This window comes from Ambystoma mexicanum, chromosome 6q (assembly GCF_040938575.1).
Source record: "Ambystoma mexicanum isolate Mex_15411 chromosome 6q, UKY_AmexF1_1, whole genome shotgun sequence".
In the NCBI taxonomy this organism is placed as follows: domain Eukaryota; kingdom Metazoa; phylum Chordata; class Amphibia; order Caudata; family Ambystomatidae; genus Ambystoma; species Ambystoma mexicanum.
The window spans coordinates 1,054,639,217-1,054,657,197 of NC_090937.1; the positions used below are offsets into that span (position 1 = coordinate 1,054,639,217).

At 43.9% G+C, this 17,981-nt stretch overlaps 1 protein-coding gene across 2 annotated transcripts in view; it reads right to left on the bottom strand.

Annotated features, from left to right (window-relative positions):
- The window catches only part of TUSC3 (tumor suppressor candidate 3), a 1,343,405-nt gene that overhangs the window by 850,554 nt on the left and 474,870 nt on the right, over positions 1-17,981 (bottom strand). For both annotated transcript variants that reach the window (XM_069631593.1, XM_069631594.1), the window contains exon 2: positions 14,249-14,418. In XM_069631593.1, coding sequence (XP_069487694.1) covers positions 14,249-14,418 — 170 coding nt within the window. The remainder of the gene's footprint in view (positions 1-14,248; positions 14,419-17,981) is intronic.

The following is a 17,981-nucleotide window of genomic DNA, read 5'->3' on the forward strand; positions in this document are numbered from 1 at the left end:
GGCAGAGGAATGGCGGGAACCACTCCTAGACCCCCTGGACTTTCGCCGACGTGGAGAGTCATCCCTTGAGTCTTCGGTCGAAAGCCCAGCGGACTTCGACTTATGGGGCTTAGACACCTTACCTGCCTTCAATTTCTTCTTACGTTGCTGCAAGGCCTTAGATGTCATGGACTGACACTCCTCGCAGTCGTCAGTGGCGTGGCTTTCGCCGAGGCACCAAAGGCAGATGTTGTGGGGGTCCATGATGGACATCTTCGACCCGCAGTCCCGACACTTTTTAAAGCCTGACTTCGGGGTAGCAGAAGAAGGCGAATGAATATTCAAACAGAAGAATCGAGCACGCTGAGATTCCGAAGCAATGACGTTGCGGAAAAAAACGGAACTGAGGCAACGGGCGTCCTACATATAACATCCGTCATCAACGCAGGACGCCCTCTGCCGAAAAAATTTCCGAAGCAGCACACCTGTGGACATTACCTGTCATAGATGTGTAATACGTCAGGGGACGCAATCCCCTCGAAATGTTGCTAGATTCCCATCAATGGTGTTTATATTGCATTACTGTTTTTTAGATTTGTCATTTTTCAATGGGAAATTTAAAATGGGAACAACAGGTGGCAGTTAACAAGCCTCTCTCTTTTACTTGAGTGGTTCAATGCTAAAAACAGGACCCTGCACAGTTATATAACCGGGGAATAACTTCACTTACATTATTTTTCCATGCATTTGCAAAGTGAGACAGTATTTGGTTTTACTTGTCCATTATGCAGAAAGGGAGTTCATGATCCCATGTGGGTCTACTTTATGAAATCAAAATTTTACAGAAGCACTTGCCAGGATAAAGTGATATACCCCCCCCCATCAGTACTTTCACAAATAAGAATGGCCGGGATTGTACCTATTCCCCTTTAGAGGAGACTGACCCATACAATTATATTCTCCCTTGGAATTATACATATATCAAAATACTTTTGGCTGTTCCACTAACAGGTGGATACTCTCTCAAAGACTGGTTTAATTTTCCCTTTCTTGTAAAAGGTGGGCATCAGTCAACAAGATAGTTCAGCTTCCTTCCACTGACTGGTTTTTACTCCTGCATTGGGCCTGTCTGCTTCCTTTTCCACTGAGGAAGGGCTGGGGTTGAATTCCATAGAAGTCTCTCAAAATGGTATGCTGGCGATCCAAAATCTGTCCAAAGGAAAGCAAGCTATTCTATTTCCCCTCATGTTGCTGTAAATTCTTGTATCTCCTTCTAATCAGCCGGTCTGTCAGCCCATCAGTGAATGAGTCCCTTTCAATCTATGGTTTTGGATGTTTATAGATTACAAATCACACCCTCTGGAGGTGTGTATCATTTCTCTACTTTGATTGGTCAGGTTATGTGATTGAACAGTGTTCCAAAAGTATCATCACACTAAACCACCCACTTGATACATATTGAGCATATTAAAGAAAAGGGCAGTCTAATGGGGAAACACTTTTAAACACAGTTTCCCTCCCATATGATGTCATGTCATCTTGGAGATTTCTGCAATAAACTGTAATTTTCTAAAACATTAGTTCCTCACAATTGATTAAGTTGCTAATTAGTTTGCCAGTTTGCGCTCACTCACGTGAATCAAATAATGTGAGCCACATCCTGGCAGGACATCTGTGTGTGACAGATTTCTCATTCACTGATACTTTCATTCAAAGATTCTATTCCCAACTGAGAATATTGGCCTAGTCGACTTGGATGCTAGGATAATATAAATCTTTGATCTGCGATGTTTCTGTGCAAACAAATATACATTTGTATAATGTGCATGATTAACACATTACAATTATATAGTTGTACATTCAGTAAGATACTACATTCCTATTAAAGTATATTCAAAGAAATGTGATCCCATATATACAGTTAAAAAATGCAATTATTTTCCTTCGTACGAGATGGTGTCGAGCTACTATGGCCTGGAAGACCTCTATTCGCTTGCCGTCGATGGCTCGTAGCTGTGGGCAACCCAGTGTTTGATCATCTTTGGTGGCCGTTCCTACAACCTGGCCCTCTCTTTAGACTGTGGTAGCTTCTCAGTGGGGGTGGACATGCTCCTCGTCGATTCAACGTCAGAGGTGTACTCAGGGTAGTTCCCCCTCATTCAGCTAGCATACCAGTTGCTGGTTCCTACCTTTGAGTATATTGGAGCCAAGACCTCTGCAGATGGTGCAACTCTTAACCGTATGGTGGGGGTATATGCAGTCAGAATGTTTATCCCCTTCATATACTTTTTTTAGGCCACAGGTGCCACAGGCCTTAAAAAGGGGTCAGTTTGCCCTCCATTCCCACTTCTCTAGCAACTTGTGCTTCAGACTTGTAGATCTGTCGATCCAACAATGTAGATCCCTGAAGAAGAGAAAGAAAGCTATTTCCCTAGATATATGTCATTGGTTCTAGGTGGAGAAAAAAAAAACAGAGGACTCCCCCAGCTTCAACACGTGGTGAGAGTATCAAGGGAAGCGGAAGAGGAGGGGGGGACTAGGCTCTAGCTACTCAAAGTCCCATTGGTTGAGACCAAAACCACCCATAATAAGGGTGATTGGCTACAAATGAGGTTTTTCTTATTTTTAGCAAGGGAAATAGCAAGGGAAATCTAGATGTAACCTAGGATTCCTAGTCCGACAGAATGTGAATCTATAAAAGATCAAATGCTGGAGAACATTGTAACGCTCACCTGATTCCCGCAGAGGCGCCGGTCTTGACTGGGTGAATGCCGTATCTTCAAAGGTGATGTGTAACACACGGTTGGCTCTTTGGGCTGGACCTCTGTGCACTGTATGTCTGACTCGAAGAGTAAGATGTCTGCAGATAGAAAATATGGGATTAATGAACTGGGGTTATTGGGTGCCTCTCTCCTCTTCCCTTTCTCTTCTCCTGTAGAACCCCAAAGGTTAACACCCTCACCTTAGGTAAGTGAACGCCGAGCTCTCCATCTGCCTCGGGGCAGGGTGCCGTAACCAGTTTCTTCACTGGATAAGGGTGCAGGCCTCTTGACCTCAGAGGACTGCTGTCCGTCGTTAACTGCACGAACGGTAAGTTCTGGGAACTTCAAATGTCTTAAAAGTCTTTTGTAATGATATCTCTTGTTTTGCAGGGTTCCGGCGATGGCGGATGGCGGGCTGATGAGAGTTGAGGATCGAACCCGCGTGAGGAATAGAAGCGCCTGGAAGCACGTAAGTAAGCGCTTGTAGCCTGCTTCACGATGCGCACTAACTGTCCCTTTTATCTTGCAGGTACAAGTTCGGAGCTTTAGAGAAGCTGAAGGGTGCTGGAATACCCACTGGATTCGGCGTGGGAAGGAGTAATGGCACGTGAGTAATAAAGTTGCCCAATGTCTTTAAACGCACCTTCTTTTGTCTTTCAGATGCGGGATGCAGCGCCGAAGGCCTCCGGAGCGTGCGAAGAGCTGGTAAACTTTTGTCTTTCAGATGCGGGAATGCAGTGCGAAGACCTCCGGAGCATGCGAAGAGTAGGTAAGCCTTTGTCTTTCAGATGCCGGAATGCAGCGCGAGGCGTTGGTGACAGCCGATGGACCAGGTAAGAGATGCGCTGCCACTGAAGACCGTAGTGCTAACCTGTTCTTTCTTTGTCTTTACAGGTGCTGCTGAAGACTGGATTCCAGGATGGTAAGCCTTTGTTCCCTTAGGCCCAGGATCAGAAGCAGAAGACACGATGAGCGTTCTGCTGCAGAGAATGCAGAATAACGCAAAGCAAGATTCATCCATCGGGTGTGGTTTAAATAGCCTCCTGTAGTGCTTAGGTGTCTCCTTCCACAGCCACGCCTAAGAAAAGAGTTCCTGCTTTCCAGAAGAGTTCCAGTGTTCTGAACCTAGGGAGTGGCTCCTGCCCCACCCAACAGGAAAAGTAGTCCCAAACAGAAGAGGATCAAGGGTTCAACTGGCAGGTAAGTAAGCAGCATGGTCTGCTGCAGGTAAGTCCACCCAAGCATTATGAGCCCAGCGCTTCCAGCGCTGGGACTGGGCATCTTTATGAGCCTGGTGCCACTGGCGCCAGGACAGGGTCCAAAAGGTCCCAATTGGGACTGGCTGGCACTCGGAACCGGGGTTATGGGTCTGCTTCCAAGGGAGTCAGGCAAGTCCTGATCTTTTGGAAGCAGAGATCATGACAAACATCTGGTTACAAAGCAGATGTACGAAGAGAAGACAACTGATGAACATACCAAATGGCCAGTAGGAAGCCTGTTACCTAGTAGACACAATTACCAAGTGAAACTGTGCAGGTACATGGAAACCCCTTGTAGGATGTTCACATATCAAGCAAACACAAACCCACTTCCTGATTCTGCACACTACTACACATATGGTGGGTTCACATACATAGGACACTACTCAGAAAGGATAATGACCAACTACATTGTGTTCTCCAGTAGGTTCTGTGTGGCCAGCAGCACTTGTCCATGTTGCCTTTGTCATCCTAAGTTGCCCTTCTACCCCAAGAGGAAAAGCCTGTATAACTCTTGTCGAACAACTGACATTCACCAAAATGAAGCATATTCCAGCAGAGCATAGCAAGATCCTTCCTAGTGCTTTTACAAGCACAGAAACAGCCTATTCGGAGTGATCCGCCAATCGTTGACAATCTAGAGAATGACCTCTCTGTCAAGGGCAGGCAGGTCATCCATGGCAGCCGGGTGGGGCTGGCAGCTATTGTTGTCACGGATACCACCAGTTAAGGCTTTCAAGTGTAAATGTACTATTGTGGTAATGATCACTGAAGGAAACTGCATTTTCATGCATCAACAGAATTGTTAGCCCAGGTGTAGAAACAATCCTTCAGCATGTTATACGTCTGAAAACAGAAGGTAGCAGGATACATAGGGTGATACATTTTCCTGCTCGGATTTACCACCATACGGAACAAATGAACTTTGTCCCACATACACATAATTTTGCTACAACCCCACAGAGAAAGAGGTACACACACACAAAGTTTGACACACTCCTGCAGGGAAAGGAGAGGATTAGTAATATCTACTTCATGGTCACAGGGATGGAGCACAATCAATTGTTGGTGCGCTCCCAAATAGAAAGTGGCTCTCAAAATGTTTACTAAACTAAGATGGGAAAGGGTGGGTGTGAGGGTGTGCGCACACACAATCACACATGCACGCACATAAATACGCACGCACACAATTTGTATGTCTCTTTCATGAGACATAGCACTAAAGGGGAGAGGAGATTCTTGATGAAGCCACTTTCAAGTCTAAGCAGAGAACCATCATTTGTTGGGACTCACTGCAAAACATTATCAAACTTACAGTAAGGCATATTATACCGTTTACGGCCACAGGCAAAGCAACAGTAACATTTGCATGCTTTTTCTTCCCACTGTCACTAGTAGATCGCTCTTAGGCTGATGATTGTGAATGTAGCCTCTGACACTGGAATCAATACCACAGGATTCAGGATTGGGTGGGGAGGAGACAAGCTGGGTTCTACCTGATGCCTTTAGGTATCTGCAATAACAGCCTCCTCGTTTTTGACTGGTGTTGGGCCATAAGGGCCAGGGCTCAGAGGATCAGGTACATCATGGCTCTTCACTAGGGTAGAGAGATATATCAATGAACTGCTGGCGGGAATCACATCACTGTATTGCCTGGCATGCCAATCAGCCCACCCTGTTCAGTCACGACCCCTTGGTTGACCTGATGCATTCCCAGGCCCATCAAACCAACAGAGTTAGTGGGGACATTTTAAGTCTTAAATGTTTGTGTAGAAGCAAGGTAGGTGTCTGAGAGAGACCTTGGTAACCATACCCAACGTAAAGGATCAGTGGGCACCTCGTTGTTGACTTCTCCAACTGTCTTTTGTTTGCAGCAAACTGACTGCAATTTATCTGCTCGTGCCCACATTTTAAATACACATTTTGTTTTGTTGAGTCCCTTTGCCTCCTATGTTAAGGAAGCGGGGGACAGCCTGTAACCCCAAAAGCCCCAAAATACTAAGCAGAGGGAGCGGGGGGCACCCCTGCAACGCCTGCTCTCCATGTTCAGTATTTTCACAAATATGCAGGCAAATTGCACACAAGGTCAAATCAAACATGTGAAATTCGATCAAATGTTTGATTCGACAATTTTTAACAAATAGGCTAATACCATCTACATTACACTATAGCAACAGGAATCAGATGTGTAATATATATATATATTACGGTAGTGGCCATGTAGTTATGGTTAAGTTGCTGTTTCCATAGGAAGAGCACTTTTTGGGCAGCTTATAACTTCGCTCCCCCTGGACAAACCCTCACCAAACTTTGCAAAGAAAGTATATGGCCCACTCAGAATTGTTTTGCAAAGATTGGTGAGGTTTGGTCCGGGGGGGCAAAGTTATAGGGGGGGTCCCAAAACTTTTTTTTCCCATAGACATAATGATTTTGGGATGTCCTGGGTGTTAGTGTTAGCAGTGCACGGTGGAGCGAGTTATGGTTGCTTATCTTACCATAACTTCCGAATTTCAGGGGTTTTTCGGTTTTACTTTGAACCATAATGTCCCTTTAACAAAGTTTTTTTACTGAATTTGATAGGCTTTTAGTAGCGCAACTTAACCATAACGTCCCTTTTAACAAAGTTTTTTCATTGAATATGAATATATACAAGGGAATTGAAGTAAGGAAAAAAAACAGCAATAGTAGCAGAAAGTGTTCATAACCTAAAGGATTACCTTTATGCAGAGAAATGATTGCTCCGTTTCAAAGCTGTTACTTACCCTATCTATATATATCACATGATGTGTCTGGACCCCAAGGAAAATAGTGTGAGTACAACTAATAAAAATATGAGCATATACAGGGAAAGTACAGTAATAAAAAAACATCAAAACTATCAGAAAGTGCTGATAACTCTACTGTTAATTGTAATGCACAAAAAGGATTGCCGTCTTTCCAGGTTGTGTCTTCCCCTATGTATATGTTTCAAATCATATGACTGGACCATAAGGGAATTATTGTAAGAACATACTTTAAGGATAAGTCTACAAATATAGTACATTTACAATTTTTTGTTCCTGACCGTTACTGAAGAAAATCATGTGGCCTAGATATGTCAGGAAAGGAAAAAAAGGGGGCGTCAGACATGTGATGGCATCAGTGATGTCATCAACGACATTTGTGATGTCATCTTTGATGTCCTGGGTGTTAGGCTTAGCAGTGCACGGTGGTGGCGCGAGTTATGGTTGCTTAGCTTACCATAACTGGCGAATTTCAAGGGTTTTTCGGTCTTACTTGGAACCAGAACGTCCCTTTAACAAAGTTTTTTCACTGATATATATATATATATATATATATATTATGGTTACTCACTGGATTTGCAAAGGGTTTGACGTCTAGCTAAAAGAGGACAGGCAGACTATGAAAAAGTCTACTTGAGCGATTCATTGTCATCCAAAGAATATACTTCCTAATTACTAAAGTAGGACTCATGCCCTTCAAATGTCTAAACCAAATGGAATCACTATTGTTTAACAATAAACGCCATTCCCCAAACCAAAGTACTTTAAACAAAGCTTTTATTAATTGTTTTCAAAATGATTTTCTTTGATCGTTTGATTTTTTTTTGGACAATCATTTTTAAAGGAGGAAGGGAAGGAGAAACCTAAAACAGTCTGTCTCCACAAACATACACCTATTGACAGTTCCCAAAACTGCCAATAGCAACATAACAATACCATTAGAATGTTTCAAAGTGGTTGAGGTGGCACTTCAAAAAATGCTGAACAATTCTCCATGGCTAACAATCTGCCTAAATGCTAGGAACCATGTCCCAAGCTGCCTGTCAATGATGGCTGTGTACTTGCTCTGAGACAGACTCCAGAACCCACACAACCTGGGATTGAACATGTAATATGTCTTAGCCTTGTGTGTGGGCATCATACCATCACTGCAAAAAATGGACTCATGTTAGGGAGAATTTTCAGTTTAGTGCTAAATTCGTCCCACCTTAGAGACCCCCAGCTCTTCTGCTGAACTTTGGGAATTTGTAATTTTAATTCTATGTGTTATCTGTGCTTCTTTTAACTTTGGAGTCTGACAAACTCCATAGGCATAATCCTTTTCATTGCGACACACAGCACCTTCAATGCAGTGGCACAGGAAGTCTCTTAGATTTCCCAAAGGTTTAAATACCTTCTTTTGTTGAAACTACTGTTTCCAAGAGAAGTGAAGTGAATTTGACTTTATTTACATTTTGTAACTTTCTAGACCCAGCACACACTATCTTACAATAGGGTGCTGGAGGGGTTACTTAGCAGACCCTTTGACAAGTTTTTCATGTAACATTTTACGTTACCCTTTCTACAATTAATTGCTGGGGCAGTGGTTTACTTTTTACTACCATTGTGGGTTTTTACAGCGGGCTGCGTTCGCAGCCACAGTAAGGCACCTAGGGTGCCCATTTCATCAAAATGGCCTGGTCCTTTCTTTCAACATTTCTTGTTGGAAAAGTCCTTCTTGAGATTTTCTCTACATGCCTATCCAGGCTTGGTCCCTTTGTTCATTTTGTCTTTGGTGGGATTCACGAGTGAAGCACACCTCTAGCTCCAGTATGTCGGCACGGCAGGAAGTGAGGGAGGTGCCCGAAACTCCCTGTGCTTAATCCCCTTGGTTACAGGAATGCACCCACAGGTGATTGGCTGGCTGGCTCTCCGGCAAGGACAGCCACCATGCTGTGTGATTGACAGCTAGGCTGGAATAAATGGGAGAAAGCTGCAAAAAACCAAGGCTTTTTGGCTTGGAAGGCAGAGGTTTTTTTTTTATAACACATTTTATTGCATTTTGTGCAATAATACAAAAACATACAAAACATAACCATATAACTTTATATACAAAAGGCAGAGTAGTACAATCTGATATGATCTGAATATACGCGGACGTGGAGACACAGTTGTTGTGAGAAATAGGTGCAAACAGGTCAGCAAATGGCCGTTTACGTATTAGTCTTTCTCATGCAGCCTCAAAAAGTGACATCATCGCTCGTGGCCTTGGCAGAATTGTGCAACAAAGCTCGTTGTCCATTCTGGATCGGAGTTATAATGTTTGTTCCCATTTACCCCAGATTCTATCTGCTTTGCCCGGAAAGCCTCTAGCTTGATAGACTCGGCGTTCCATTAGGATGATGGCGTCCACATCTGATATCATTTGGTCATATTTCGGGGCAACTTCTGAGCCCCACAATTGCGCAATGTTCCTTTTGGCAATTCCTGTTGCTGACGAGAGAAGAAGCTTTTCAAAGCGAGACATGTCTACCTCATCTTAAATACCCAAAAGGAGGAGTTTAGGGTCTGTTGGGATCGGACGGCACATTACTTTAGTGAGTCTTTCGCTACACTTATGCCAGAAGTGTTGTACACGTGTACATTGCCAGAGGATATGATAGAAGGTCCCTTCTTCCTGTTTGCAACGTAGGCATTTGGGGTCGGTCGTTTTGCCCCAGTTATACAAAGCCACTCAGGGATAATATATCCTATGAAGAATCTTCAATTGAACGAGTCTGATTCTTGCGGAGATGGCAGAGTCTCTAGGATACATCAGAGTCGAGATCCAGTCTTCAGGTAATATTGGGCCCACATCGCATTCTCATTTCATCTTCAGGTTCAGCAGCTCTTTTGTGGCAAATGAGGAGATAGCGTTGTACATAGTAGACGTGACCTTGTTGTTCACACGGTCTATGACTATATTCCTTTCCATAGGCGTACATTCCGGCATGTCCGCCATTTGGGCCCTATGTATGGTGAGGGCATGTTGTAATTGTCCATAGTGGAAGTGTTCAGTGTCCGGGAGACCATATGTTGCCACGAGCTTGGGGCGCTGTATCAACTGATCGTTCACGAATACCTGCTGAATGGTCAGTATGCCGGCTGTTACCCAGTTTGGCCATTTCGGGAGATTGCTGAGGCTCGAGAGGTGAGCATTGTTCCAGATGGGTTGAACTGGGGTAATTTTGTTGTCCCATCCTAAGTGTTTGTGTACTTCCTTCCACACCAGGTCTGTATGCGCCACTATCGTGCGTTTAGGAGGGCGAGTCTGTTTACAGTAGAGGCTTTCAATCGGGGACATGCCGTGTCGTGCAGCTAATTCAGCTTTTATATGGGGAATGGACGGGTCTCCTTGCAATATATCATTGACTGTCGCCATCTGTGTCGCCCAGTAGTAGATCTGGATGTTTGGAAGTCCTATTCCCCCCCTCCCAGAGGAGAGTTTTGAGGGCAATCCTCGGGTGTTTCCCACCCCAAAAGGAGTTTACGTGTTGTTCCATCTATTCTATGGAACTCTTCGGTGGGGACATTGAGAGGGGCGTTTTGAAGGATGTATATTGGAAGGCAGAGTTGACCACTGGACGAAGAAATCCGAAGAAGAACTTGGAAAAGACGCCTGCTGCAACTCCTGGACCGTTGGTTTGCCCGGTGAAGCCCTGCTGTGTGCTGAAGCTCCCAATTCGCCTCGACTAGAAAAGCCCTGTAAGGATGACTTTCCCCTTGAGTTGGTGGGACCAATCAACTCCAAAGTAAGCCCATCTGGACATCCTCTCGAAGCTGGCTGGATTTCCACTACTGCTCCTGGAACCAAAGTGTCAGGGAGAGGAACACCAGATTGCATGCGTTGCTTTTAAGTCGGACCACAGCGCCAGGAAGATTCTCCGGATTTTCCTGAAGCAGGACTAACCAAGCCTGAACCACCTCAACAAAATGCTGGACCCCAGATGCGAGGAAACTCTAGAGTGGTATCCGAGAACCACTGTGTTGCTATTTGCTGTCAGACGCGAGAAGCTGAAACACTGAAGGACCGCTGAATTGAAGTTTACCCATTGCTGCCGCTGACCGTCCCATTGCAGAGCAGGAGTCCCCAGACGTCCTCCCTCCTGTCCCCACGACTGAGGCTCAGGAACAATGGGATCTGCAGAGCTGTACAGGAACAGAAGCCAGCTGGAACCATTTCTTCTAACCAGAGGTACTGTAAAGTCGAAGAGAAATTACCTCTTGTTGTGTAGCCTTATTTGCTCTCAGCTGAGACCTGTCTTGGTTACCTTGCAGAGTTGCTATAGCTTTACCCATCACAAGCCTCCCAGCTTGTGGCCCTTCAAGTGTTCTATTTTCTACAAACATTTTCAAAAACATTGTGCAAGACCTTTAACCTACCTACAAAGGAAAGCTCCAGCTGCCCTTGACATTGTGCAATTAACAATGGCTGTCCTGGCTCTCTGAGTGACTCTTCTTACCTCTGACTCTGTTTATCTTTTCCCCAGTAAAGGGTTAATTTACTGAACACTGTAAGGTTTCAAAAGTACTTAACTGTGCATGAATTATTTGTTAACCTGTGTTTTATTCCCCTAGCTAACCTTTGCACCAATCCCAGTATTGCTCTACATGTATCAGTGATAAATCAATGTCCACAGTGTCCTAGCTGTTTAAGTCACCTGGGGGTGTAGGAAGTGTTTGTTTGCCATCCACAATGGTTATCATCTGATTTAGAGCAACTAAGAGTGTGTTCTGAAGTATATTTTAAGTGGTACATATTTTGTTCTCTTCTGAAGCAGGTGTATACAACCAACTGTTAAATAAATTAATAATTGTTTTATCAAGAAACCTTGAGTGTAAGTGTTTAATTGAATAACCGCTACTGTGAAACTCTGTCACAACATTACTGCTCACATTGACCTCTCTTGAGATAAGCCTAGCTGCTCAGCCACACTACCAACCTGTGTAGTTCAGATTTGTACCAAAGGTTGGGTCCCTATTGCCAGGAGGTCATGGTTATTGAAGTGCACCCAAACAGTACTGCATACAATCTTGCCTAACAACTCACTACACACTTTTGCCTACAGCAGTGAGGTTGTTTCTGGTGTTCCATGAGTGTTCACCCTTCTCCTCCTCACATGTTTGGGGTTGGGGGGTGAACAGTGTCAAACATTCCTGTGCTAGTGCCACAGGTGCTTGAGTATTATGGGCACAGGGTACAATGGACAGTTTCTGCCTCTGCTGGTTAAAGCCCTATGGTAATCCCAAAATAATTCCAGACCCAAGAGGATGATAGCAATGTGGTGGGAGGATCTCCTCCCGCCTTCATATACTGCAGGAGGGAGTCATGTGCTGGCCTTTCACCCTTGCTGGGAGCAGTGCTCCTTCTCTTAATCCCTGCTCTACTTGTGGTGCCACTGTATCCTATACCACCATATCTTGAGTATGCTCCCACTCCATTTCCACTTCCATCATCCATGCATGCATCTCTTCACTTTCTCCCTCCACCAATCCTCCTTGATCCTCTGCCCTTTCATTGTCCACCACCCTTTTACGTGTGTGCCCCCTTGTCCTGCCCATCCTGATCCTCATTCCCACCATAACTAAAAGCCCTACCATCAATGATCTTGCCACCTTGCAGTCCCATCATCAATCCCAACAACAGCAACATCTTTTGGAGGAGACGATTGTGTGAATTCCTCATCATACAACAGTTGCTACGCAACTGTCTCCCATCCTTCTGAAAGGGAACAACAGTTCCAAACTCACCGCTTCTCAGCAGCAAGACTGCTATGCTCACTGATGGACGGCACTGCATCTTCAGTCTCCCATCCCACCGTTTTCTCCAAATAATAAAAACAAAGTTTCCCAAACAAAATGTTTTCTTCACCAAACAATGGCTTCTAAAAATAAACTGGTGCCCCAAATCAAGATGGTTTCCTTAGCTAAAAAAAAGGTTTTCAACAAAAATAGTAAATGTTTCTCACAACACAAACAGCCTACAATCGTCCTCCTTGGCAAGTACAAGAATCGTCTGCCTAATTTAGCTGCAAGTAAACTCACAAAGGATAGAGTAAGTTATATTTTCCTCGTGTAGGAGCTTGAATGCACTTTCCACCCCAGAACATGCCAGAATCCTTGGGCAAAAGGTAACAGATTCGACCTCACAATATTTGTGGGATTAAATTGCGAGGCCCAAAGGGAGAAAGAGAAGACATAAGGGAAGAAAAGCAAGGACCAAATGGGGGAAAAGCAAGGAGCAAAGGGAGGGAAGCAAGGACCAAATGGGGGGAAAAGCAAGGACCAAATGGGGGAAAAGCAAGGACCAAATGGGGGAAAAGCAAGGACCAAATGGGGGAAAAGCAAGGGGCAAAGGGAGGGAAACAAGGGGCAAAGGGAGGGAAACAAGGGGCAAAGGGAGGGAAACAAGGGGCAAAGGGAGGGAAACAAGGGGAAAAGGGAGGGAAACAAGGGGAAAAGGGAGGGAAACAAGGGGCAAAGGGGAGGAAAGGGGTGGAGCCAGGAGAAAAGGGGGGAAGCAAGGAGCAAAAAGGGGGGGAAGCAAGGAGCAAAAAGGGGGGGAAGCAAGGAGCAAAAAGGGGGGGAAGCAAGGAGCAAAAAGGGGGGGAAGCAAGGAGCCAAAAGGGGGGGAAGCAAGGAGCCAAAAGGGGGGGAAAACAAGGAGCAAAAGGGGGGGAAACAAGGAGCAAAAGGGGGGGAAACAAGGAGCAAAAGGGGGGGAAACAAGGAGCAAAAGGGGGGGAAACAAGGAGCAAAAGGGGGGGAAACAAGGAGCAAAAGGGGGGAAGCAAGGAGCAAAAAGGGGGGAAGCAAGGAGCAAAAAGGGGGGAAGCAGGGAGCAAAAAGGGGGGGAAGCAAGGAGCAAAAAGGGGGGGAAGCAAGGAGCAAAAAGGGGGGAAGCAAGGAGCAAAAAGGGGGAAGCAAGGAGCAAAAAGGGGGGAAGCAAGGAGCAAAAAGGGGGGAAGCAAGGAGCAAAAAGGGGGGAAGCAAGGAGCAAAAAGGGGGGAAGCAAGGAGCAAAAAGGGGGGAAGCAGGGAGCAAAAAGGGGGGAAGCAGGGAGCAAAAAGGGGGGAAGCAGGGAGCAAAAAGGGGGGAAGCAGGGAGCAAAAAGGGGGGAAGCAGGGAGCAAAAAGGGGGGAAGCAAGGAGCAAAAAGGGGGGAAGCAAGGAGCAAAAAGGGGGGGAATCAAGGAGCAAAAAGGGGGGGAAGCAAGGAGCAAAGGGGGAAGCAAGGAGCAAAGGGGGAAGCAAGGGGGAAGATACAAGGGAGGAATGAAAAAGGGAATTCATTGCATAAAAGAAGGGTACAGGAGGATATGCGTGGGGATTTTGAGGGAGAGTAATATAGAAGGGAGAGCATGAAAGAGGTAGGTACAAAGGAAGAGGAGAGAGAAAAGGTTAAGTAGGGAGGAATGAAGGAAGTACCAAATGGAGAATTCACCCACCTGCATACAGAACACTGTCTTTGAGGCTGAAGAGCAGTGAACATCACTATAACAGAGTAGTTGCGTGGTGGTGCTTTAATAAACCTCCGAAATTTATCTCCATTCATCCGGATGACTGAGCGCCTGGAGCTCCATTCCATCATTTGGTCAACCTTTTCAGCAAGAAGATTCTGGAATAAAAGAACAACATATGTTTAAAGCATGATTAAAATGCAAGCATATTGACCAGAATTCTGTACAATGGAAGTAACGATATGAATGAAGTTCCTGGTAGAAAATGGGGGTAGCATTTATTTTCAGTATTTAGGAAGCAAGATAGTCTGCTCAGACCTATGTAATTAATAGTCATCAGAAACAGGTACATTTTGGAACAAGGTGCTTTTCACATCAAATTGCACATATCCTCGTCATAGGCAATAAAGTTGCGTGTGAAGAAAGAATACACCATTTCTTTAAAAAAAAACATACATTTGCAAAATCACTTTTTTGTCTAAAACTAAATGCTTCATGAAAATTTAAATCAATTTGGTAAACAAATACATCTATTTGTAATCGCGAATTTGCATTTGTGAAATATTTCAGCTCTGCAAATCCAAACCTTACAACATCAAAAAAAACTCCTGGATTTACCAATATAGCACTTTGTGTACACATTTTGGAGAACAACTAAAAAGAAATTCCCAAGTTATAATGTTGTACCATGTGCTGTTTTTAAAATTGTGAATCTCACTGCCCCTTTCTAAAACACAGAGATCTGAATACAAATTGACTATTTCGGACCTTTAACGCATCCCTTTGGGTCTGCAGATAGTCCGACAAACCTTGATACTCCTAACAGGATTTTGTCAACTTTTGCACAGATATGAAACAAACCACTGGATGGGTTTTTGCATAACAAGCAAAGGCAAACCTTTGGGGAAGTTTGATGCTAATGTGTCCAGTTCTTTGAGCTATAGGTGACAGGAAAGTGTGTCCTCTGAGAAACTGCTTGGCAAACAGATGTGTAGGATCCCACTAATAGTTGTGCCATACCTTCATAGGACCTTACAAAGGTTTTCAAATGATTTCTTAGTTAGATATGCATTTGTATTTACGATACCTCGGAGTTTCTTCTAATGATGCGAAAGATAAAAGCATCTCCTTGGAAGGATACCGGCACTGTGCAATATTTATTATTTGATTCATCATTGTTAAACAACCTTTGCAAACTGCATATCAAGAACATATAAATTAAAAAAAGATGAGCAAGTATATGCATGTATACAAACTGCACTTAAATTTAAGAATCTAAGAACTACATGTTAATCGAAAGCTTTACACACTGCCTCCTTGAAAAAAAGAAAACTTCTAAAATCAAGGTGAAGTGCCTTCCCAAACCAGTACATTTACTTTTGGTTTTGATGTATATGGTGATGCTATCACCACCAATGTGTCAAAGCATCGCTAACACAAGAAAGAAGCCTGGGTGTTCAGAACCAGGATCTGGTTGACATGGGAAATGGAAATGCAAAGACATGAGCTTGCCTAATTGTGTCCCTGAACCATTTAAACCAATGTATGGGTGTTTTACAATTACTTGCCCAATTAGGGGTCTTGTTGGAAAGCACACACTCATCCTGAACTGGCGTAGTAATCCTTCCTTTGTCTGCTCACCCACTGGAGCAGCAGGGACCCTTAACGCTGGCCAGTACACTGAGGTGACTGCAGGAGTCCCTGCTTCTGCTATTCTACAGCATGGACATCACCACCGTTTCTGACACATGTTTCTGGGACATTTTCTAACGGATTTTGGGCTTGCTGCGATAAATATGGGTGCAAGCACGAATTCTCTGAGAAAGAGACTCAAAAACATCTGAACACCCATAACAACGGACACCAGTATCTAGAGAAGGCCCCGAAGCAGCAGCATATAAAGGTAAGTAAAATAAAACGTGTTTGTATGTTTATGCATGCATGTTAGAATTATGTGTGAGAGTATGGGTGTGTGTGTGTGTGTGTGTGTGTGTGTGTGTGTGACTGATTGTGTGTGTGCCATTCCACCAAAGCTCACGCTTAAAATCACCATGATTGCTTTAATAATTCCAAACATGTCTGCACGTTAGTGATTGGCCACACATACCTTTAGTTATACACATAGTATAATGTATATCTACTATATTGATCTACTATGTTTTTACTGGTGTGATTTGTCTGCAAACACTAACTTGCAGACTTGTTTGGAATTACTGATAAAGCCCAAGCATGTACTGTATTCTTAAATATAAATGTAAAATACAATAAACAACTGCAAATGCCAAAACTATTGGCTATGTCATTGCTTGTTCTACCTTATTTCAACATTGGTGACCGCGAAACCAATTTCTAACATTAATGCCATTTCATTTCTCAAATGCGATGAGAGGGAGGGCGGATGGGGGGGCTAAGGTGGCGTATGAACGTTTGATTGCGTTTCAATTTTGATTGTTATCCATGTATGTTGTTTTTTCCATCTTCACCCTTGTCTGAATCATTAGCTAGTGACAACATACAGTAAGAAAATAATGAAATATCTCATCTTAAATTGACAATTTCCGCAAATTCAGCTTTTTTACAGCGATTTCGATGAACATCTGAAGAACAGTATGATGTTGTCATAAATCAAAGGAGCTCTGCGATTGAGCAGTACTCCATTTGATTTATACAAGTCAATTGCCGTTATTAACTTGTACTGGCGTCAATGTAATTAGAGAACACCGCAATGGACGTTTTAGTGAAGCAAAGGTCACGAGGAGCTGGTAATATGATCCATTTGTCAATATTTCAATTCTTTTATTGTTTTATTATCGTTTGCAATTAAGGTATGATAAATCTAATTTACAAAAATGTACTAAATACAAAGTTTTACAGTGGTCTACATTCAGTTCAAATATGAACACGACAAGAACGCATAACCACAAAACACAATGCTACCACGTCTTATGGAATGTAAATGTATCCAACTCTTTCTATAATGATACCTTTGAATGACGAGTTTCCTGAAACTAAATTAATTTGGCATTCAGGCACAGGACGGTTGATCTGTGTGACTGGTCAGCAGTCTTATTCTGCCCCCAATTATTTTTTTACTGTATGTATGTATATATTGTTGATCTGTTAGGCACCTACTACAATACGAGGATTTCTTCGGGACGCCCCAAGATAGCTGTGTGGGCGACGGCAGAGACAAAAGCAAGTGTTCTAAAAAAAACAAAAAAAAAAACAAAGGTATTCAGAGCTCTTGGTAGACAACTTAAGGAATGCATCAACAGAGGTGCTTAGAAAGTCTTTGACAGGTGCCCGAGGGTCCCTAGTTTATGGTGGAGAGGGATGAGGGCCGTCCCAGGAAGGAAGTGAGTAAGCAGCCCATAGGCCATTTGAGGAAGGGTAGTGAGAAGGGGAGACCTATAGGACTGGAAATAAATGACCGATATCAGTTTAGATCTGCACGCGGCATTATCTGCAAAAATCCGAAGAACCGACCTCCAGAAGTGTTCCCTAGTGACAACGTACTGCAATGTAAGCATCATTGTATGATCGTCTCCTCTCATATCATCTCTTCCACGACCAGCCAATCATTTCAACCCTCTGCTCTAAACCTAACAGCATGCCCTCTGCTCAGAACACTCCCCTAGCCCTCTCTATACAGAGCCTTCATTTCATTCTGTTAACACTCCGCATATCTAATGCCACTCCTAAAAGTGTACCTTCAACATTC